General features: G+C 38.5%; 1 protein-coding gene across 1 annotated transcript in view; it reads right to left on the bottom strand.

Annotated features, from left to right (window-relative positions):
• Positions 1-1,611: 1,611 nt before the first annotated feature.
• The window catches only part of Ppme1 (protein phosphatase methylesterase 1), a 55,275-nt gene continuing 33,130 nt past the window's right edge, over positions 1,612-23,756 (bottom strand). The window contains exons 6-14 of the mRNA XM_047519165.1: positions 20,536-20,690; positions 19,904-19,994; positions 16,134-16,199; positions 12,367-12,490; positions 8,896-9,025; positions 7,975-8,019; positions 5,032-5,096; positions 4,370-4,437; positions 1,612-2,790 (exon numbers count right to left, since the gene is read on the bottom strand). Coding sequence (XP_047375121.1) covers positions 2,772-2,790; positions 4,370-4,437; positions 5,032-5,096; positions 7,975-8,019; positions 8,896-9,025; positions 12,367-12,490; positions 16,134-16,199; positions 19,904-19,994; positions 20,536-20,690 — 763 coding nt within the window. The 3' untranslated portion in view covers positions 1,612-2,771. The remainder of the gene's footprint in view (positions 2,791-4,369; positions 4,438-5,031; positions 5,097-7,974; positions 8,020-8,895; positions 9,026-12,366; positions 12,491-16,133; positions 16,200-19,903; positions 19,995-20,535; positions 20,691-23,756) is intronic.

Raw genomic sequence — 23,756 nt, 5'->3', positions numbered from 1 at the left:
TATGCCTGATGACACCTACATAACAATGAATGGAGATATAAGTGCCTAGCACAGTACCTGACAAGCTCAACAAACATTGCATTCATCCTCTGCCTCTATTCACCAGGCCTACAGAGGCCTCATTTCCCTGGTCACACTTCTCCTAAGTCAGGTATCTGGGCCAATATGACTTCTATCTAGGGATTTCTGTCCCTTCTATCTTTCAGGAGGCAGTGATGTGAAAGCTACCTAGGTTTAATTCTGACACTTATCACTTCTGGGCTAGGAGAATTTGGATGTGTTTCCCTGCTTGTAAAAGGAAGACAAATAGCACCTATCTCATAGGGTTACTCTGAGAATTAAGTTGTATCAAGTAAATGAGATGATGCTCAAATTTAGTAATTATTTTGACTTGCCTGAACAGTCAGTGCCCCTGAAAGCCATACAAGTGATCATGCTGCCCCCCTGTGGACAAGAGGCCCAGCAGAGACACTCCAGAGAATGGATGGAGAAATCAGATCACATAGAGGGCAGACCCTTCTCTCCTCTGCTAGGGAGCTCAAGCTTTACCCAGAAATATTTAGTGAACATCTAAACGAGAACTTCTCTGACATTAATATACCTGTTAAAACAGACAAGTTCTGACTCAATAGGTCTGGGTGGGAACAAACCTATAAGCCTCCGGGTGAAATTGGTGCTTGTGGCTCGCTGGCCACTATTGAATAAAGAGAGGTGTGACATAATAGGAACTATTTATTGTCTACCATGTTCTATTACTGAGAGAGCCAATTAACCGATTTCATTTTTTCACCCTATTATTAACACATAGTCTCTAAGACCCCATAGGCTAAGTGCTATTTATCTTCATTTTGTAGATGAGCAAACTACAGCACAGTGAGTATGGGTAGGGTCTTGGGTTCTAATTTAGGCAGCTTAGCCCTGGAGCTTATTAGAAAGATGATTCCAACAGTTTGTGGAGAGGGGGGCTGTGACAGGAAACCAGCAAGCCTAGTGGGTGACCCAGGTGAGAGGTGATGAGGCCTAAGCTAGGGAGTGGCTGTGAAATGGAAAAGAGGGACACAGAAGAGGGAGTAGACAGATTTGGTGGCAAACTGGATATGGGTATAAGAGAACAGCCTAGGGGGCCTGGACAATTGAAGACATATTTGCAGCTATCTCTTACCGTGTTAAGAAAGACAGCAGAAAGCAAGCTGAAGAAAGAAGGTGAGGTCATTGTTAGAAATGTTCAATATGAAGAGGCTCTTGGTTATCTGGGAGAGACCAGAGGAGGTAGGTGGACCGAAATGTTAGAACTCAGGAGACGATCTTGGCTGTGGATAAGTTTGGATGTTGGCCTAAGTGAAGCCATGAACGACTGAGGTTTTGTAGGCAGACTATACTGTTCTGTGCCAGTGGAAGAAATGGGACTGGAATCCAGGTTCCCTTGGCTACAGCGGAGACTGGTTCTGTTCATCCCACTAAATTTTGGATCTGGGGAGCAACAAGAGCCTAAATACTGACAAGCTACAGGAAAAGTGGCTTTTGGAGTTCTGCAGCAACTAAATTCAATGAACTGTTCCTCTTCCCCTGCATTAGCAGAAATAAGGGCAACTCCACAGAGATGAATAAAGGTTGGGAGATATTTATTTTCTTTAAACAAGGTCATAAATAACAAAGAAACAAATAGGTCCCAGATTCTGGACCTGCAGCAGGACAGGGATAGGAAGTTGTTGGGTGAAAGGTGGAGGGGGCTACACATCACCTAGACAGTCACAGGAAGATGGGCTTCAGGAGACTGCCCCTCCCTGCCCTTGGAAATGGCGTGCCTGGGCAGCAGGGGAGGCTATGGTGCTGGGATGAGGCAGCTGGATGAGGGCAAAGACTGGGGATGCTAGGTTGTAATGTTTCTATGTAGAGTGACTGGAAACCACGAGTGGCAACAAGAAGCTATGGGCCTAGAAGAGGCAAGCGGGCATTCTGCACACCTCCAGGAACCAACTATGAGAATAGTTAAATTTAATTATTAAAAACAATTCCACAGGTTTTAGCCTGTGGCTTTGTGCATGGGCTGTATTAAACCTGGGTTGCTCTGTGTCAGGTGAGGGCTCAAGGCCCCTGGAGCAGCCTGGCCTCAGCCCAGGACAGGTGCCCAGACGTGTGGGAGTGGGACAGTGGGCTCACCCAGATGGGAGGCCATGTGCTTGGACTGGCTGTACCTGATTTTCAGGCTGGTTTCTTGTGATGCTTGCTACCTATCCACTACCCCTCCCTGCACCTAAAGCTGGAATCCTGGCCTCTCTGGGTCTTCTGAACCTAGAAAAGTAAGACTGGGATAAAAAGGTACCTGACCGGTATTCGGGAAAAATAAGGACCGCCCTGTACATTGTCCATCCCATGAGGTAGGGCAGGACCATGCCAAGAATAATCACAGGAAATGGAGGTCCCTGAGCCTGAAGAGACATCTGGACCCAGGTGCATTGCATGATGCCAGGAATAGGGTATTCACTGTAGGCAAGGTGAGGAGAACAGGCAGAGGCTACCCCTGTATAGGGAAGGCAGAAAAGCTGGGACCCTGGACTGGGCAGGCCAATGTTGAACAAGGGCCCTGGAAAACAATGCTTTTGGCAGGAATACACAAAAAGGTTTAAACATCTGGGTATGCCCGTCTATAGGGAGCCGGTGTCACATGGCCGGGCGGGATGGTGAGGAGGAGACAGCGGCATCACAGTGGCCTCTGGTGCGATGTATTTACAACAGAGCTCAATGTTGAGGGAGGTGTGGAGAGCAGGTCATTAACAGCCAGGAAACACACTGTCAAAAGTAAAAGAGAAGGGAAACAAACGTAACCACCACTAGCTCCCCCTGCTTACCCATCTCCCTCCCTAATGACCACCACACCAAGGCCCCGACAGATCTGTCCCATTTCCTCTTGGCCCCACCCAGGGCTAAACACAGGGGTGAGGATATAGCTCAGTTGGTACAGTGCCTGCCTTGCAAGCCCAAGGCCCTGGGATCAATCCCCAGCACCGTGAAAACAAACAAAAGAAAAAGATTTGACACAGGGTCTGTTCTCATTGTACTGCTCATGTGACCAAGGGTCCCCAGTCAAACACTGTTCATCAAAGGAAATGAAGTATTCACTGTTGATTCCTGGGAACCATCAATGATCATTTGCTAGAGGTATGGAATGGCCTAAGACTGTCACTTTTGTGACAACATCCTGTCATCTTTGATGCTTTCTCTGCCTATCACATTATTTCCCAGGCCATGGCATCCAGAGCTGTCTAACGCAGAAAACATTTCTTCAAACTTCCTGAGGGTAAGGAGCAAGTTCCTCTGAACCCTCATCAAAAGAAGGGGCTTTCCAAGCCAGGTGCAGCGGTGCATGCCTGTAATCCCAGCAACTAGAGAGGCTGAGGCAGAAGGACAGAGTTCAAGGGCAGTCTCAGCAACTCAGCAAGATCCTGTCTCAAAATTAAAATAAAATAAAGGACTGGGGAGTGATAATGTACCCCTGGGTTCAATCCAACCCCCAGTATCAATAATAATAATAATAATAATAATAATAATAATAATAATAATACAATAAAAGGTTTTCCACCAGCAGGAGTAACTCATCGAGCTGACTGGATCTCTCAGAACCAAGGGCCTTATGCAGCACAAAGTAGGAGCTCCATGAAGTGGGTCAGAACCACCTGGTTTAGGTCAACATGCCTCTCCTTCCTCTTCAATGGAGTCCAACTGTGTCTCCCTAATCAGAAGGACTTCCTGGGATGAGAGTCCTGGTTTCCTGTTTTCCTCTAGATCAGAGGTTTTCTCACTTTTGCCTCCCTTAAGAGATGTTGTAATAATACCTGGAGGCATTTCTGGTTGTCAGAACTGTGTATAGGAGATGCTACTGGCATCTAGCAGGTAGAGGCAAGGGATGCTACTAAACATCCTTCAATGTACAACAGAGCCCACTACAACAAAGAGTTGCCCACCCCCAAATGTTAATAGTGCTGAGGCTGAAAGCTCTGCTCAAACTCCCCTCATGGCCTGTTCAGCTCTGCTCAGCAGTGGGGCAGGAGAAAACACAGAGAACTTCTCTGGATAAAGACCAATTTCCATCCCAACCTCCTCAGAGAAGGAACACTTCAAGAACAAACGCACACTGCAGTGAGGGATGGGAGTCAAGGTGTGACTCAACTGCGGTTTCAGCAACGGCCCACTGGCCCACAGCATGCCAACAACCATGTGGCTCTGTAGAAAGACACACGCCACGCCCTTTGTTGAGGAGGAGGGAGAGGGGCATGGTGACCCAAACCAGGCAGAGTACTGACAACCCTGCAAATGCTTGTGTACTGGGTTGGCCAGCACTGCAGGGCTCATAAACCCTGTATATCCTTACCACTGGAATCCACCAATGGGCTCTGCAAACCTGTGCCGGATCAGGAAAGTGGCAACAGCTTCAGCTACCTGAAAAAGGAAGAGAGTCCAGGTCATATGAAGGTGAGTAATGGTGCTTAGCCTTAGAGTCTTGTGAGCTTCTGGTGGAAGGTCAGGCTTGGTGGTGTCCTCATCAGTCCCATCAGTCTGGGCTGCTTGAGAGCAAAAGGACCCAGGATAGGAGACTTCCCTCCACCATCCTTGCCAGGGAATGCTCCACACAGGTCAGGAAGAACGAGAGCTTATTTATTCCCTCAGAGCTACAAAGCACTTTTTCCCACAGGAGGAGCCAATATTAATCCCTAATTGTGACTAGAGTTAAGGGGTGCAGTTCCTACCCCAATCATCCCTTCTTCCATTTGGATTATAGGGGCAATGGAGAAGTACAGCTTAAGATCTTCTTGTATAAAACAGCTGTGTGTCAGCAGCTCCTCAGCTCAGACCCACAAAGCCCAGACCATAAGCAGCCACCAGGGAGAGGTTTGGGGAGCTGGTGAAATTACACAGGCCCCATAGCAGCTGCTGTAGGTAATGCAGGCTGAGACTCGAGAAGCTTGTCCTATTGTTTGTGATATCCAAGGTTACTCACAGTTGTCCTTTTACATCTTTGAGAACCAGACTCACCTTGTCGGGTGCATCCTCATGGACTGCATGGCCACACTGGGGTAGGACCTGCATCTGGAACTTTCCTGGAGGAAAAACAAAGCCAGGCAACCTCAGGGACTAAAAGAGTCCTCTCCTTACCACCTCTGCAGCTTCACAGGTCACTCCAGGAACATAGTATCTTTTCCCCCAAAACCTCTTGACCCAATGACCAAGTCTTTGATGATGATATTAATACCTGTAATTGTAACTCCCCCCTTTTTTAATGTATTGTAACCTTTGGTCAATCGTTTTCCCTTCATTTTTTCCTTCCATACCTATTTAATGTGCATTTACTTTGGGCAAGATGCACAGGAAACAGATCCTATCCTCACAGGACTTATAGTCCAGTTGGGGAGTAAAATACCAAAACCAATGTTTAAATGCAGCATGTAGCTCCAATGATGAAAATGGGCATGTGGGGCTATAAGAGGATGGGAAAAGGGGCTTCAAGATCCTACAGGAAGGCCTCCCACACAGAAAGGACAGTCTTCACAAAGAAAGTGGTATTTATTTCTGGAAAGAATAAGAAGCTTGGCATGGTGCCAGTAATGAGTCTGGGGAGGTAATAGGTACCACATTAAGGGTTTTGTAGACCATGTTAAGGATTTTGACATTTATTATTACAAAAGTTACCATTTGAGGGTTTTTTTTGTTGTTGTTGTTGTTTTTTTGGTCAGACACTGTACTAAGTACTTTCTTACACTGTCCTTCGGAACACTAAGCTCACAACTAATGCGGCACTATTAAGAGTGAACAGATGGCTGGTGGGTAGACTGGAGGTAGAGGTAGATTGCTTGCCTAGTATGTGTGAGGTCCTGGGTTTGATCCCTAACACTGACAAGAGCAAGGGAAGAAGAGAGAAAGTATAGAGATGATTGATAAAGAAGGTCCCCAAGGAGATAAAGGATAAGGGAACAAGGGTACCCACAGGTAGAAAGAACAGACTCTGTGGCTCAGCTTTTTCATTTACAAAATAATAAGCTCTGGAAGTCCTGGCCCCCATTTTGTGGTTCTCACCCTGGTTATACAGTGTTCAAAAAGTTTTCAATGTATTCTACCTATTTTTATTCTTTATTCTTCTGTTCATTTTTAAAACTGATTCTCAAATCTACCCTATAAAATTACACAGGATAAACACTGAAATTCTGTTTTGAGATCATGAAAACTGAGGTCATGATGGGTGAAGTGTCTTGTCTAAGGCTGCTTCATTAGTGGACAAATTGACACCATTCTATTCAGTAAAGTCCTGCTTAGGCTCCTCCTTCTGCAGTAAGCTGCCTCTGGAGCTCCAGCGAAGCTGCCTCTCCTTTCTTCAAGGTACTACTATTAATGCATTTGAATCCAGAGAGAGCAGTGTATGCTCCTCTTTGTTATATGTTACGTGCCACTGGTGCTTGCCTCCCCAAGGAAGCAAGTATTCCTGCTTGCTCTATATCCCTAATAGGACCCAACACAAGACCAGGCACTGGGTAGGTGCCTACATGAATGAATCTCTTAACAAATGACTAGACCCAAAACTTATGACTCCAACACCACTGGAAATCTACGAGGTCAGCCTCTGATGACTATGGATATATTTTTCATTCCTCTTTGGAAGAACAGGAATAAGTAACTAGGGAGAACTCATACAAACTAATAACACTGGGTTGGGTACACATAAATTAACATGATCATGAATAATCCTCATGATTATTCCCACAATTATTTTATGAAGTGGGAATATTTCCATTGATCCAAGTCATACTATGAATAAATGGTAGATTTCTAGAATACTATAACACATTCAGCTGGTTTGAACACAGTACTGGGAAGGCTGTAGCTTAGGATCTATGCAGACTTAGCCATTTTCCTTTGTTCTATGGAATATTCTTCAACCTAGCCATTTACTCACTATACTCATGGGATACTTTCTTTAAAGAGAAGGTGACCTTGGATAGTTCCTACTGAAGAAACAGGAGAGCGTCTAGTGGGGGCATCTAATGACACACAATGTGTTTGTCAGACTCTTATTTCTCCCACATTTTCTTACTTGAATCTTCTAAGTATTAAGAAGAAAGGACAAGAACAGAATCTGCTTAAGGCCAAAATCATGGTTTAGAAGTTGGCACCTCTTCTTCCCATCACCCCAAAGATGTAATGTCTATTGACTTCAATTTCACCAGGTCTTTTTACCCATATAAAGCAAGAAACTCCACAAAATTGATCCCACCATCTCCAGTGTCACATGGCCAACACACCCGCACCTGTGTACAATGCTCAACATGTTACTTTCCTGCTCATAATTATAACTCACAATCCCTTTGAGATTGCCATCAATTTTGTCCCTTCACACATTAAGAAAACTGAAGCTGAGGCAAGTCAAGTAACTTGCTCAGGGTAAAACAATTACTAGGAAAGCAATATTCAAAACCCATTTCTCTCAGCTTTGGAGCACTGCTTTCACCACTACATCATGCTATCTTCTGAACAGACTTTACACCTTTTGCATTCTGGATTATCTTAGATATTTCCCTTTCCTAAATATATTTAACAATAATAAAAGCACTGATCAGTATTAAGAATATCTCTGCTCACAATATTATATACGTATGTAGTACTTTCTAATTTTTAAACACATGGTCTCATTTTAATCCCTGTAATTCTGAAACATAGTTTTATAATCCTCGTTTTTAGGTGAAAAAGGGGGAAAGTGAGAAAGAAGGGGGGGGAGAGAATATATGAATTATTGCTCAGAAAAGAGAAACACTTGCCCATAATCATATGGTGGGTCAGAACTAGAGATAAAAGTCAAAGGTAAGTCTTACCCTAAAGTTCTGTTCTCTCCATTGTACCTCATCATCTCAGAATATTAATTTCCATATGACTACCTATTTCTCTGCCCTCAGAAAATTAGTCCAAGGGCATAATTTGTGGATAACTTACCCTGCATCTGGCCAATGGTCAGATCTTTATCCAACCTATCAACACCTAGAACAAAAACAAGAGAATCCATAAGTACCTTACTACAAAAGGTCCTGTGAAATAGGTTTTGCTTTTCAAATATTAAGTAAAATTGTGACAAAGTTGTAAACACAATTCACATTAATGCTGATCCTAACTTCCACATGGTATAGTTTCACCAGATAAAATGTTCCAGGTTGAGATTTCCCTGCAATTATTTTCTCATTTAAGTGGTTTCTGGAAACAAGGTTTTACCATTTTGAGTCTTCTAATAGTCAGACTATCCTTAGACCACGGTATCTAGCTCTAGGGGGGCTTGGTCTTAACCAGGTACAAAAGGCTGGTCAAAATCAGGCCATCCCAGTAGATACTTATGCTTAGTTAGGTGTAGGGATTGGATGTGGAGAAGAGAAAGGGCACAGATAAATGAGGATGATACTCCATTAACTTTGGTAAATAGTTTTAACAAGGTTATACCTGGGTGACAATATACTCATACTACTGTGAATTTAACTGTTCCCTAAAATTCATGTTGAGCACCTAACCCCTAATGTGACTGTATTTGAAGTTAGGGCCTACAGGAGGTAATTATGGTTAAGTGAGGTCAAAAGGGTAGGGCCCTGATACAAAAAGATTAGTGTCCTTACAAGAAGAGACACCAGAGAGCTCGCTCTTACTTTCTCTGGTCCACATAAGAACACAGTGAGAAGATAACTATCTGCAAACCAGGAAGAGAACTCTTACCAGAACCCAATTTTATTGATAACCTGACACCAGACTTTCAGATTCTTAACTGAAAAAATACACATCTGTTGTCTACCCAATCTATGGTATTTTGTTACTACAGCCAAGCTAACACACACACACACACACACACACACACACACACACACACACACTTACCGGCCAAGAGCAGCAATTTAGGAATAGGACAACTAAGAAAGAGATTGGATAAGCCTCGGAACCAGCCATCCCAGTATTTTTCTGTTTTTGCCAGTTCGATTCGCCAGGTGTATGGATGGTCTTTCTTGGTCTGGAGGAATAAGAGCAAGCTCTGAGTCTCTGAGGGGCACCCCTGGAGGAACAGGATATAAACTAGGTCCCTGGGAAAAGGAAAGGGAAGGAAACTAGTACTTACTGAGGACCTACTGAATTCCAGGCATTTTATTAAACACTTAATCCTTAAGGCAATCTTATATAGGTTGTAATTTCCATTTTTAGATAATCCAAAGTTTTCTTTTTTTACTTCTATTAGTTTTCTTTCTTTTTTAAAGAGATGGAGTCTTACTGTGTTGCCCAGGCTGGCTCAAACTGCTAGTCACATGATCCACCTTCCTCAGCCCCTTGAGTAGCAGGACTACAGACACATGCCACAATGCCCAGCTATTTCTATTAGCTTTAATGATATAGGAAATTTATTAGATCACAAAGTGGTAAATTGTAGAGTCAAGACTGAACTTTTCTTATACTCAGTTGGCAAAAAGAACATACCATCAAAAGAATAATTACAAAGATCAGACTGTAGGATGAAAAAATATTTATAATACAGTACTAAGTGAAATAAACAAGATTATGACATGTTGTCTAGCTTAGAATTACTGCTGGAAAAAAGTGATGTATATAGGGGAAAAAAACACAGATAGTAAAACTGAAAATAGGTTGATTCGTTGATAAAGTATTTTTTCCTAAGATTTTGATTTATGATAATGAGATAATCTTCCTGCAATCATAATTCAAAAGAGGAAATGACAAATATGAAAACATGTCAACATGTTTTATCTTGACAGTTGGAAAGTGGATGGCACATGGTATGCAATCAAATATTAGCTAAACAAATATTTCAACTGTTTTGCATTTTTTTACTTTTTTGCATTATTGAAATAAGTGAAATATAATGGAAATAAATCAGGATACTGTATTAATCACAATATGAAAATCTTAAAGGAAACATGAGATAGTAGCATAATGTGTTTAAAAAAAAAAAAAATCACTGGAGGTTTAAGATATCCATACTACCAAAAGTGATCTGCAGAGTCAATGTAATCCCTATCAAAATTCCAGTGGCATTTTTCAAAGATTTTTTTTATGAACTTAAAACATATAAACTCTCATAAGACCCTGAATAACCACAATAATTTTGAAAACAAAGAAACAAAAAACAATGAAACTGGAGGACTCAATTCAAATCATTACAAAGTTATAGTAATTACAAATTGGTACTAACATGAAGAAAAATATACCAAGGAAACAGTAGAGAGCCCAGAAATAAACCCCTGTGTGCATGTGTATGTGGTTTTCAAATGATCTTTACCAAGAATATCAATACCATTCAATGGGGAAAAGACAGTTTCTTCAACAGTGTTGACGTAACTAAACAAATATCCATATGCAAAAGAATGAAGAGAGACGGATAATAATTACACGAAAAAATGCTCACCATCAATGGTTATTAGAGAAATACAAATCAAAATCACAACCAGATACCACTTCATAGCCCCAAAGGATGACTATAAACAAAGAGATTGTAACAGTGTTGTTAAGCATATGGAGAAACTGAAAGCCTCAAACACTACTAGTGGTAATGTAAAATGTTGCAGCACTTTGAAAAACAGTTCCTCAAAAAAGTTACATGTACTTACCATATGATCACCAATCTACTCCAAGGTATACATACTCAAGATATTCACAACAGTATTATTCATAAAAGACAAAAAAAGTGGAAACAGTCCAAATGTCCATCAACTGATGAATGGATAAAAAATGTGGCATATCCATAAAATGGAATTTTTTTTAGACATAAAAGAAACAAAGGACTGATACATTTTACAACATGATAAACCTTAAAAACTTTATGCTAAGGTAAAAGAACACAAAAGGCCACATGATGTATAATTCCATTTATATTTAATGTCCAGGTTAGGTAAACCTATTAAGATAGCAGATTAGTGATTATCTAGGGCTAGGAGAGTTGAGGAGAAATAGGAAGAGATGGCTAATGGGTAATAATTGATGCACTTCATTCAGTTTGTCCTCTCAACAAAACTGTTGGAGTTTATAAAATCACATAATGGTGCTTATAAAAAAGTCTGCAAAGAAAAAATGAGTTGGAATTGAAAATCAGAGGATCTTGGTGTGTTTTAATTCTAACTTTTATGTGTCACCTTGGAAAAGTATCTGTACCTGAGACACAAAAATGGTGATTATTTCTACAGTGCAGAGCTAAAAAGAGAATTAGATAGAGTTGACAGATGTGACTTATTCAGTCTAGTCCTAGCACATAAAAGGTAAGAAGTAATAGACCGTATCAAGTCTCAAATCTACTAAACAGCTGCTTGGTTACCTTGAGAAAAACAACTTCTGAGCCTCAATGACTACACTGTAATATGGAAGATGTCCCCTCGTCTCACAGGGTGTTAGGAGGGCCAAATAGTCCCTCCTTTTATAAATAATATAAATATAAATAATTTATATTTTTGCAAACTGGAGATATACAAAGTATTATTCTGATCACTGATCTTAAGGATGGCAAGAAGATCCTCATTAAATTAAAAATACCATTAAAAAATGTCCTCTCCTTGCTAACAGTAGCATCTATAAAAGCAAAGGAATATGTGGTTATACCAAGTCCATTACCTGTCCATTAGGAAGATATTTACAATTCATTCCAGAAAGTCTGCTGCTCATAGTCACTAGATATTTCCAAGAAAAAAGCATCCCTATCCACTACTGTCCTCAAACTAACTGCTCAGCCAGTACTCACACTTACTGCTCACACAACCCTGAGATAAATGCTGAGGGAAATTCATGCAGAATATCAGTTTCTGCCCTGAAAATACACATATTGTTTGCTTGGGATACAATTTTTGCACCGTGGAGGACAACATGGGCCATCAACCTTGAGATGACTAGCAGGGGATCATAGTATTTTTTAATGTGGTTTATGGCAATTTGTACTATGAATTACAAGAACAATTTCTAAAAAAAAAACACCAAGTTGTCTCATATCAACATTAGGTGCTAGAGACCGACTGATAAATTGAGGTCAGAAAACATTCCCAAGGAGACAGAGCTTGAAAGATGAGTAAGATCTGGATGGGCTTAGAGTAGACAGGTAAGGAATGGGCTTTTTCTCATGAGAAACCATAGGAACAGAAGGACAGAGATGAGAAAGTCTGGTGAGAAAGCAGTTCTGTTTAAGGGGAAGTTATGTATTTTTAGGTTTTACATTGCAACTGGTCAAAACTATGACAGTGCTTTATATCTTATATTTAACCTAAGTATCTCTTATACTGGTGTCTCTGTCCCCTAAAATATCTGATCACACTTAAAACCATCTCCTACCCTACCTTTCCAAGACAGCAGGCCTTCACCTACCTCCATGTCATCTTCCTTTTTCCTCTTGTTTACTGATTCACTTCCTTCTTCATCTTCTTCTTCTTCTTCTATAATTCCTTCCACTATAGATTTTGAGCCTTCTGGACTTGTAATTCCTTCACACCTAGATTTTTTAATGAAAGTACTATTACATATCTCTTTTTCTTTTTAAATTTATTTTTATTGTAAACAAACGGGGTACATCTTGTTTCTGTTTGTACATATCTCTTTTCTATCACAAATTGTTTCAGAGATACCCATGCTTATGGCCTTTTCTAATCAAATGTTAGCTAAAACTTTAAAAAAATATTTTTAGTTGTAGATGGACACAATACATTTATTTTGTTTACTTAGTTTTTTTATGTGGTGCTAGGGATCAAACCCAGTGCCTCACACGTGCTAGGCAAGCACTCTACCACTGAGCCATGATTTCAGCCTTAGCTAAAACTTAATAATGTTCTTGGGAGGAGAAGGTGAAAATGTGGAAGAACATGGCCAATATGTAACTACACTCCAAGGGCTGGTTTTCAGTTCTTGTACCAATATGGACTCACAGAAAAGGAAAAACCATTTCCTGAGGCATAGTGACAGAATTTTATTAGCATTCCTTTATACTATTATCATTGTAAGTATATGAAGTTATGAAGTAGCCCTGAAGAGAGAGTAATTGTCCAGGACTCTGGGTGGATTAAGCTGATATGTAAATTCAGGCCCAACTAACTCCAAGGCATGGTGTTTTTCTGTTGTATTCAGCTTACAGTAGAACAAGACTCAGACAGAATGCTAGAAGATCCTACTCTTTGTTTTTATTTTTATTTTTTTGGTACCAAGGGTGCCTAAACATTGAACTACCTCCCCAGCTCTTTTTATTTTTATTTTGAGACAGGGTCTCGCTAAGTTGTTTAAGGCCTTGCTAAATTGTTAAAGTTGGCTTTGAACTTGTGATCTTTCTGCCTCAGTGTCCTGAGTCATTGGCATTACAGGCATGCACCACCATGCCTGGCCTACTTTTTAACTGGCTGATAGAAACTGGCAATTAGAACAACCATGGCCAGCTGAACCTTGCTTATTAGACCATCTAATCCAACCAATTATTACTGGGTGATTTCTTTTAAAATTGGTATTGGTTGCCAGGCACGGTGGTGCATACCTGTAATCCCAGAGGTTTGGAAGGCTGAGGCAGGAGGATCCCAAGTGCAAAGCCAGCCTCAGCAACTTAGTGAGACCCTATCTCAAAATATTTTTTTATAAAAGGGCTGGGGATATGGCTCAGTAGTTAAGTACCCCTGGGTTCAATCCCTGATATTCCCCACCCCCCAAGGTATGTCTTTATATCAAGTAATTAGATAGAAAAATTATTATTATTATTATTATTATTATTATATGAGCAGCTAGCACCTTAATCCCTTTTAGAGAGAATTTGATGAAAAAAATACATCGAAAGTGCTAAAGGTAAAAATCCCAAGGGCCTGGGTAGTAGCCAGTATCAAAGTCTGCTCTACATGATACAGAGGAAGTTATTGTTTTTGCCCTTGAGAAGGAGAGAGAGAGAAGGGAGAAAAGTCAAGAAGATAAGATGGAAAATAAAGAGGCTGGGATAAACTGAAGGGTCAGTGGAGATTTTTAAGAATGGTAACTTCTTTATATTCTCTACAAAACCTTTAGTAAAGTATACATTCAGAGATATTTTGCTAACTGAGGGTTTTCTACCAACTGTGAGGTGCTGAATTTCTTATCTATAATATAGTACTGATGTGATTTTTTAAAAAATAGTGTAATAAAGAAACATGTGCTTTGAATTTCCAAAGCTTGTGTGTGGATAAGAAGGTTCAGGGCAATTTTACCTAATTAAAAAGGGCAGAAAAGTTACAGGTATCTATATGACAAAAACCAGGCACATGCATACATATATATTCATACATAGGTATCAAGAAAAAACACCACTTGAAATAAAAATTTAAAATTACTTAATTACAAGCATAAAGCCATGTAACTTCCTCATAAAATGCTTTATCACTGCTTACACTAGTCAGCTCAAATAATTTCAGCACTGAAGAGTGGCAGTCTCATATCTTCTTTAAAGTCTCTGCATTGTATCTATCTGATATTATACTACTGAAAATGTCTTTTAGGCATACCAATCCATTACTATAGGCCTTAAAGTCAAATACACAAGAGTTTGAATCTTAGCTCTATCATCTACTAGTTGTGTGGTCCTGGGAAATTATCTCTATGAAATTCCATTTCCTCACCTATAAAACAGTATTTTTTACAGCTTGAGGATTCACTCAGCAAATTCAGATTATGGAAAATTCTATGGAGCAAACAACTAGGTTTCCTCAGTAAATAAACTTCAAGGAAAAAAAAAATAGAAATAAAACCTATAGGTTAAAAGATACTTAAGTATCAGTCAACTGGTTAAGTATCTACCTTATTTTGATTATAATCTTAACTTTAAAAAATTATGAACTGCATAATAGAGTAATAGAAGCTAACAATAATAATAGTATATAATGTAGTGGTTCAAAATAGGGCATTCTGAATGATCTATAACCAAGAAATAAATGTTTAAGGTGCTTATTTAGAAATAGTCATTCCAAAAAAATAAACAAATATTGAAATATGTTTTACCCCATAAGCATGTACAATTATGTATAAATCAAAAATAAAATTATAGGAGCTGGGGTTGTGGCTCAGTGGTAGAGTGCTTGCCGAGCATGTGTGAGCACTGGGTTCAATTCTTAGCACCACATATAAATAAATGAATAAAATAAAGGTCCATCAACAACTAATAAAAATATTAAAAATAAGTAAATTAATTAAAAAAATAAAAATTTAGACAAATCAGAAATATGGTTCTGATTAGATTTTGCTGATATTAAGGAATTATTAATTTTTTAAGGTGTGATAATATCATAGGGATTATGTTTAAAAAGCCAGAACCTTACTGTTTAGAGCATACTGAAATCTTACAGAAGAAATTATATGTGGAATTTGCTTCAAAATATTTATGTGTGAAGGAAGTAAATGGGCACACAGAAGAAACAAAACTGGCCAGAAGATAGTAATTTTTAAAAATGGGCAGTGGGTACATTGGGGTTTATGGTGTTATTCCAACATGTTTGTGATTTTTCCATAATGCAAGGTTTTAAAAATAAAGACAGTTTATATAAAATACTTTGCACGGTGCCTGGCAAATAGTAAGCACTCTATAATGCCATTATTATTTTCATCTAACTCTTGGACTCCCATGTATTCTGTTGGACATTTTTTCAATTCATCTTAAGTTTATTTTGTGACTACACAGTTAATACCCAGGACCCATGTAACTCTATCAAGAAAGATCAATTGGGTTAAATAATCTTAGTTCACCCTTAGAATTTGACTTTCACTCTGGTTATGCAATTTCCTCACAATGAGTTTTGGCTGAAAGGAGAATGAAACCATAGCTGCCAGTACAAAAGTGGACACAATGTTTAATGTAGACTCTCTGGAATGCTTCACTTTTCAACACCTAGAGTTGTGCTAATCTAATTTAGTATTATATAGACAATAATAACTGCCTTTGGGATTTCTTTAAAAAAAAAAGAAAAAGAAAAAATTTGGGGCCATACAGTTGGCCCAAACAAGTCACCTATAAAACTACCTAAAAAAATGAAGGCAACATGCCAGTATGGTACAATAAGTGTAAGATAAAAAAAGCAATCTGTAATTCCTTCATCATGATTAAGCTTCTAACCAGCCCAACAGGAAAAAGAAAGACCTACTGTTTGACTTGGCCAACCATGGAGACACGGGCAGACTCCAGATTTCGAATCTGGCCACTCTTCACACTAGGAGACAAAAATGGGAAAAGAGAGAGGGAGTTACTCAGTATTGATTTCATCACATCACTAGAATCGAATGAGTAATTCTGCAGATTCTGTGGGATCTAACAAAGTTTTGGTTACCCATATTGCTCACTATAGAAATTACCACTCTTCTTTCTCCCTGTCTATCTTATCTACAACCGGGCAGTAAAAATTAAGTAGACATTATAGCCATTTCAGTTCTGCAGATATTTACCAAGAGGGTACTATGTGCCAGGTCTATGCTCAATAAGGAAAAGTTCAAAGGAAGCACTTTTTTTTGCATGAAGAGGCTGAAGAAAGTTCCCCAAAGGTCCTGCCTAAGACGAGGACAGAAGAAGCTAATCAGGAAATAGAAGTTGATCAGAGCATTATAGGCAGAAAGCATATCATGAACAAAGACACTGTGATGTGAAAAAGTCAGTAGGAAGATCACTTTAGAAAACCAAATTCAAGGAATAGCAGGTTTGGAAAGCCAAGGGGGATCAGGACAGAATAGGATTGGTAGACAGGGGGTAGCTCCTTGCACACTGAGAGGTGGGACCTGTAAGAATTAGGCAGAGCTCAGCCCTCATGATTGGATTAATATCCTTATCTTGGGTGGTTTTGTTACATAGAAATGAAATGATGTACCCCATTTTGTGTATAATGAATCAAAATGCAGTCTGTAAAAAATAAAAAAATTTTAAAATAATTAAAAAAAAGTGAGTTTGGCTCTTTTTTGTACTCTCTCACTATGTGATATCCTCTGCTATCATACCGTGAATGCAGCAAGAAGGCCCTCAAATGCAAGCTCTGTGATCTCAGATGTTAGAGCCTTGAAAACCATGAGCCAAATAAACTTTCACTGTTTACAAATTGTCTAGTCTGTAGTATTCTGTGACAATAGCATAAAACAAAGACACATGCCATGCTATAGAGCTTAGACTATCTAAACAGAGTAGTCTTTTAACACTTGTTTACCTAAGGGCAAAGCAAAACAACTGCATATCCCAGGGGGAGCTAGAAACACTGCTTGAAGCAGGCCACCAGGAAAACACATCTCTAAGTTTTTTAGCTTAAAAAAATCATGTAAGTTAGAGGCAAGGAGATGTAGCTCAGTGGTAGAATGCATGCCTAGAATGTGAGGTCCTGGGTTTGATCTCCAGCACCACACACGCACAAAATCATGAGAATTTTAAAGTCCCTTCCTAGATAATGATATTATTTCTTACCTTAATGATAAACAGAAGCAATCAGAACTATTACCTCATCTTTCAACCACCACTGAACCTACATATCCACCAGCATTTCTAATCATAAACTGTCTCAATATGTGTTCATATATATTTGTAATGTATTTATCAAATACCTCTGTTTATTTCCATTTGGATTATTTTCTTTGTACCAGGGATTGAACCAAGGGCACTGTACCAATGAGCTATATCCTCAGCCCTTTTTTTATTTTTTGAGATAAGGTCTCACCAAGTTGCTGAGATTGGTCTCAAATTTGTAATCTTTCTGCCTCAACCTACCAAATTGCTGGGTTTACAGGCATGCACCACTATGCCCAGCTTTATATAAGGGTTTTATCTAGCACTTCCTGAGTTTCTTTTGTCAAGGTCACCTCTATCATGACAAATTCAATGGTCATTCCTTGATTGTGGTCTTACTTGACTTCTTAGCAGCATTCGACACGGTTGCTCTCTCCCTCCTTTTAAAAATGTGTTCTACCCTCTTGGTTTTCCTTCTACCTCACCTACTTCCATTATCATCCTATTTCCTGCTCTTTCTCCTATTTTATTTTTCTCAGAGCTAGAGCAGTGGAACCAGGATGCAACTCCCTGTCTGTCTGATTTTTCAAAGCCCCTTCTTAGTGATTATACCCTACTACCTCTCATTAGCAAGACCATGAGCAAAAGCAGTAACTGTTGATCCTGGATTTCAACAAATTTTTTCTTTAATCTGGAATAGAGAAAATGGCCAAGTGCCATAAACTTGATTAAGATAGCCAGTGGGGTACAAAACAAAAATTATTAAATACCTCATAATAGTAGAACCTACTTTCTGATTCTTGGACTCATAAAGTAGGTTCTAAAAATCAGTGACACTCACAGAATCCAAAACATTTTTTTAAAAAATTTGTTCTAATTAGTTATACATGACAGTACAAAGGATTTATGCACTTTGATAGATCATACATAAATGGAGCATAATTTCTAATTTTTCTGATTATACATGTTGTAGAATCACATCGGTCATGTAGTCAGTCATATATGTACATGAGGTAATAATGTCTGTTTTATTCTACTATCCCTCCTACCCCCATACCTCTTCCCTGCCCTTCACTTCCGTCTACCTAATCTAAAGTAACTCCCTTCTTCTCTATAGTGCCCCCGCCAGAAAACATTTAACAAACAGAAATCTTACTCTATTCTGCAGCTGCCACAGGGCCTATCACCACCCTGGATGGATTGGATGCCCTTCTATAAATCCTATGTTTTCTTTATTGTGTTGTATTTATGTATTTACTTGTTTTGTTTTTGATGACATGGTTCTTTGAACAGGTATATATCTTACATACTAGAGAAAAGGTTTGTTGAATAAATTTTAAAAATTGGGGAAAAGAATAAATTTTAGGTAACAATTGTTTCACTGGTTATTATTGAGGAAGCAGGCAGGGCACCTGCGGTACATGTCTGGCAGCAGTTGCATTCTCAATGCTGTGGCTGCCCAAGATAGAGAGCTCTTTGGTGATTCTGAGAGAACATAAATCTTGTGTTATGGTGCTGAACAAGGAATGGTAGAAGCAACCTCAGTAAATACAAACACCATTCTGGCAAGTCATACTCTAGCATGAGACCCTATGTCCTAGGAAAACTCCCTAGGATACACATACCACATTGTGTCTAAATTTCCAATTGTATGTTTGATTCAGTTAACAGACATGTTCTGTCTTCTAGGGTAGACAGTGGTATGCTATATGCTGTGTGAAAGTACAAAAGAAAAAGAGAACTGCTTCCAACCTTATGGTGAGGGAAAGGTATTGGGACAGGCAATAATGAAAATTAACAATATAAGCATATCCCTCAAAGGAGGACTGGAACACTAGGAGTAAACAGTGCAATATAATAATAAACTCAAAGAACTCTAGCAATTTTGCTGAAAGGGTTATCTGGTGATTTGGAGGGGTAAGAGAAAGTATTCTGGAGAAGGAAGTGGAGACAGATTTTGAAGAATTAGGTAGGAGGCTAGGATATGGAAGATATTCTATGCCAAGGCTTATCTCCTTGAGGGAGGGAAAGTGTTTCATTCATCTCTGAATCTTCATCCTTTAGCATAAGTGTTAAATAAATATTTAATAAAAATGACTGAATGAATGAATTTACTACTGAACAGCCTTTACTTAAGCAGAAGCCATAGCTTTCACCTTAGAAGCAGAAGTGGCTATACAGCAGATGATCTATAATCACTAAGATCCTAAGAAATATTATAATTCATTGGAAAAGGATAGGTTTTAGATTACTTAGCCAATTCTGAAATATTTTAAATATATTTTTAAATTCCACTCTTTCAATATTTTCTCACATATTATTACAATAAAACTTTGGAAAATTATTTTTTTCCTTTCATCTTGGTACTTGCGCTTACAAAAAAGAAAAGCTATAATCTAACATTTAAAATTGAGACAACATATATTTGTGAATTACCTCCATTCAATAGCATTCTCCAAAGACTTGAAGGTTTTAGGACGACCACGTAAGAAATTCTGCATGCTATTAAGTGCATCCATGGCCGTACCTGGATGTTATAAACAAAAATGTTAACCATAGCCTTTAACTTATTCTGACCATTTATACTTACTGGGTCAACTCTATACACCTGCCCCAGATGCCAGCAGAATTAAAAAATGCTTGGGAAAAACAAAGACGCAGTTTAAGAAAATTCAAAGACTAATGTGATAGCCAGCTTCCAACACAGCCCTCAATAATTTTTGCCTCCTGATAATTACTTCCTTGTGTAGCACCCACACAATGAACAGGATGTATAAGCAATGGTGTGACTTTTCAGTCTGGGTTATAAAAGATATGGTAGCTTCTTTTTAAATGGTTAAATAAAATTATGGGATATGACAAATGATTAAAGTATTATTTAGGTATAAAAGGATATTAAGAGTTTCTGATGACATGGAAAATGTATCATATAATTTTAAAAAAGAAACAAAATGAGACATATCTTAAGATGAATGAAATTGATAGTAAATTAAGACAAGATAATAATCTACTATAAATACCTCCTATAAGTCATCAATTCTGATTTGGTCAGTACTAAGAAAACTTACCTTCCACAACATCAATCATGCATAGACCCAGGAGGCTTGGCACCAGGTTAGCCGATGCTGTGTGCACTGCAATAGCACCGCCCATGCTATGTCCAATCAGCATAATTGGAGGAGGGAGGTCCCCATACATGGCTTCAACTACATTGCCAACATCTCTGCAGAGATGGAGGAAAAAAAGTTAGGAGTGCTCTCTGTTAACACTATTAAAATAGTTTTCTTTCCTAGATCTTTCCTTTGATCTGTAAATAGTAGTTCTGGGAGATGGTAAAGGTTTATAGGGCCATCTAACAAACATACCTATGTAATCATGTCCCCTAGTATCTCTGTAGATAGCCACACATGTGGCTCTCCTAATAAATAGCAAGTTAAAGACTAAGGCCCCAAATTTTTAAAATTTTTTTTAAATCACATTTTTACCATTCCACTCAATTATGTAATTAGTACAATTACATAAATAGATGCCTTTATTTTGAACTTAAGCTTAATGCTCTGGACAAATTATTTAATTTTTCCTCAGTTTTCTCGTCTATAATGTAATGAAGTTTGGAGTTACAAAATGAGTACCAGCCTCAGTCTATTTTTTACTATGTGATCTTGGATTAGTTCATTAACCTCTCAGACACTAAGTTTCAAAATTTATAAAATGAAGGTAAGAATGTTTACTGCTCTAGATTACTTTGACAGTTGATCGCAAAGTAAAAGAGTAAACTGCTATACAAATGTAAATTACTACACAATTTCCCACATACAGTTGTTTGAAAAATGCACATTTTTATGTAAGTACAGTGCTCTGAGAAACTAGGAAGGTGCTCAAAGCTAATTTTTATTGGCTTTTGTTCTAGTCTTTAATCACAAGAGGATCTGTTTAACAAAATCAAACTTCAAAGTTTTGAAAAAGAGAGTTGAAGTATGAACTTTGTTTTTTATTTGCATGCATGTCTTTCTAATTATAGCAATAGGCAGGATAAGAACAATAGATGTGTTTCTGGAGACACTGGCTCTACTTCCTTTTTTGGGAAATGACTGAGTCAGTAAACTTCAAGAGATTTTGTCTTGCTGAATGCCACTACATACTTCGAGCACTCTCACAGTGTTAACACAATGTAGCAGGTGTCAACATAGGGACACAGACTTTCAAATATGGTCTCTACAGTATTCTTAATGGCAAAAGTAAATGTTATTAAATTAATTCTGAAGGAAATAATTTTTAAAATTTCATACAATAGTTATAGTGGTGAATTAGGCAGCTGCAGCAGCTGCAGACAATGTGAATAGGAGATAAGAAGAACACGGAATTTTATAAGTGAAAATAAAAAATAGTTTAAAATTTCTTTAGAGTTAAAGGTTAAGAAAGAAAGTAAAGCAGTTTAGGCAATCATCTAAAAAGATAATGAAGTTGACAAAGTCCAAGCTTCTTTGATACGAGGCTACTTCTATATCAAACAAAAAACTCTCTGGAAGACAAAATGATACGAAGGGAAGAAACAAGAACTAATATTTATTCAGAATGGCTATGGTTTGAATGTCTCCCTCAGGTTCATATGTTAATAGCTAAACTGTTTAGAGGTAGGACTTTTCAAAGTGGATAGGGTATTGTGGGATAATGGGTTACCACAGGAGTGGTACTGTGAAAGAGAGAACTCTCCTTGGCTCCCTTGCTTTGTCTTACCATGTGATACCCTCCACACGTTATGATGCAAGAAAGCCCTTGTGAGATGTTAGCACCATACTCTTGGACTTCCAGCCTCTAAAACTATGAGCTAAACAAGCTTCTATTCTTTATAGATTTCTCAGTCTGTAGTATTCAGTAAGAGCAACAGAAAATGGCTAAGACAAGTGCCTATTACGTGTAAGAACCTTCTTATAATATCATCTAATAAAATTGTTTAACAGCCCTGTTTAAAGGGTCTTTATTACTATTTAAAATTTTACAGCTGGACAGATAGCTCAGTTGGTAGAGTGCTTGCCTTGCAAGCACAGGACCCTGAGTTCAATCCCCAGCACCAAAAAGAAAAAAAAAAAATTACAGATGATTAAACAGAGGACATATTTACCAGCTCTGAGATTGGCCAAGCCAATTGATTTCTTTTCATCTATCGAAATGCTATTGAGGGCTGGGGTTGCAGCTCAGTGGTAGAGCACTTGCCTAGCATGTGTGAGGCATTGGATTTGATTCTCAGCACCGCGTATAAATAAAATAAAGATCCATTGACAACTGGGGAAAAAAATGCTATCAAATTTCTTTCTTTCTTACCACTGAGCTACATTCCCCAGCCCTTTTTATTTTGAGACAGGGTCTTGCTAAATTACTGAGGTTGGCCTTGAACTTGAGATGCTTGTGCCTCAGACTCCTAAATCACTTGGATTACAGGCATGTGCCACCACACCCAGCATATTACTGAATTTCTACTAATGTTAAAAGAGCTTCAGATTCCTGCTACCTCACTGAAGCATATTTAAAATCTTTTCTCATTGGCATAGGACACTATGAATTTGGGGCAATTCCATAAAATCAAAACCATGACGCCTTTGCTTAGAAACTACTAGAAAAATCAGGATAAAAGATTAGATAACAAGTGACCTCTGCAGTAAATAACACAGAGAGTTTATTTAGAGTTTCTGAAAAATAAAAGCAGGTAGTATTCTAAAGTTAATCTATATATCAAAATAACAGATCAGGAAAAGAAAATCTATAGGTTCAATTAGTTAATCTAAAATCATGTTTGATGTGATTTGGGGGATACATTCTTTTAAAAAAAGAAGGAAGAGACTAAAGTTTAGAATAAATATCAATGTATAATTTCCAGAATAATTCTCAAACACTTTTAAGAAACTTTTGGTTAGTAACAGATAAAATGAGCAAAATAAAAGGATATTCTGGAAGACATCAAAGTCGACATCTCCTTAAAGTACACATTAACTGAGTTGGAGGGGTTCTATGATATTTGCTTTATGCATGAAGGTAGGTAGGAAGGGCCTGAACCACACCAACTTAATATTCACATCTAAGCTTAGGAAAGGTCGGGCGCAGTGGCGCACACCTGTAATCCCAGTGAGTCGGGAGACTGAGGCAGGAGGATCCCAAGTTCGAGGCCAGCCTTGGCAACTTGGCAAGACCCTGTCTCAAAATTAAAAAATGAAAAGGGCTGGTGATATAGCTCAGCAGCAAAACACACCTGGTACTGCAATCACCAGTACTGCAAAAACAAAAACAAAACAAA

Source organism: Sciurus carolinensis, chromosome 11 (assembly GCF_902686445.1).
Source record: "Sciurus carolinensis chromosome 11, mSciCar1.2, whole genome shotgun sequence".
NCBI classification, from domain to species: domain Eukaryota; kingdom Metazoa; phylum Chordata; class Mammalia; order Rodentia; family Sciuridae; genus Sciurus; species Sciurus carolinensis.
Note: the sequence above shows the minus strand (reverse complement) of the source record. Positions and strands in the feature narration are given on the sequence as shown.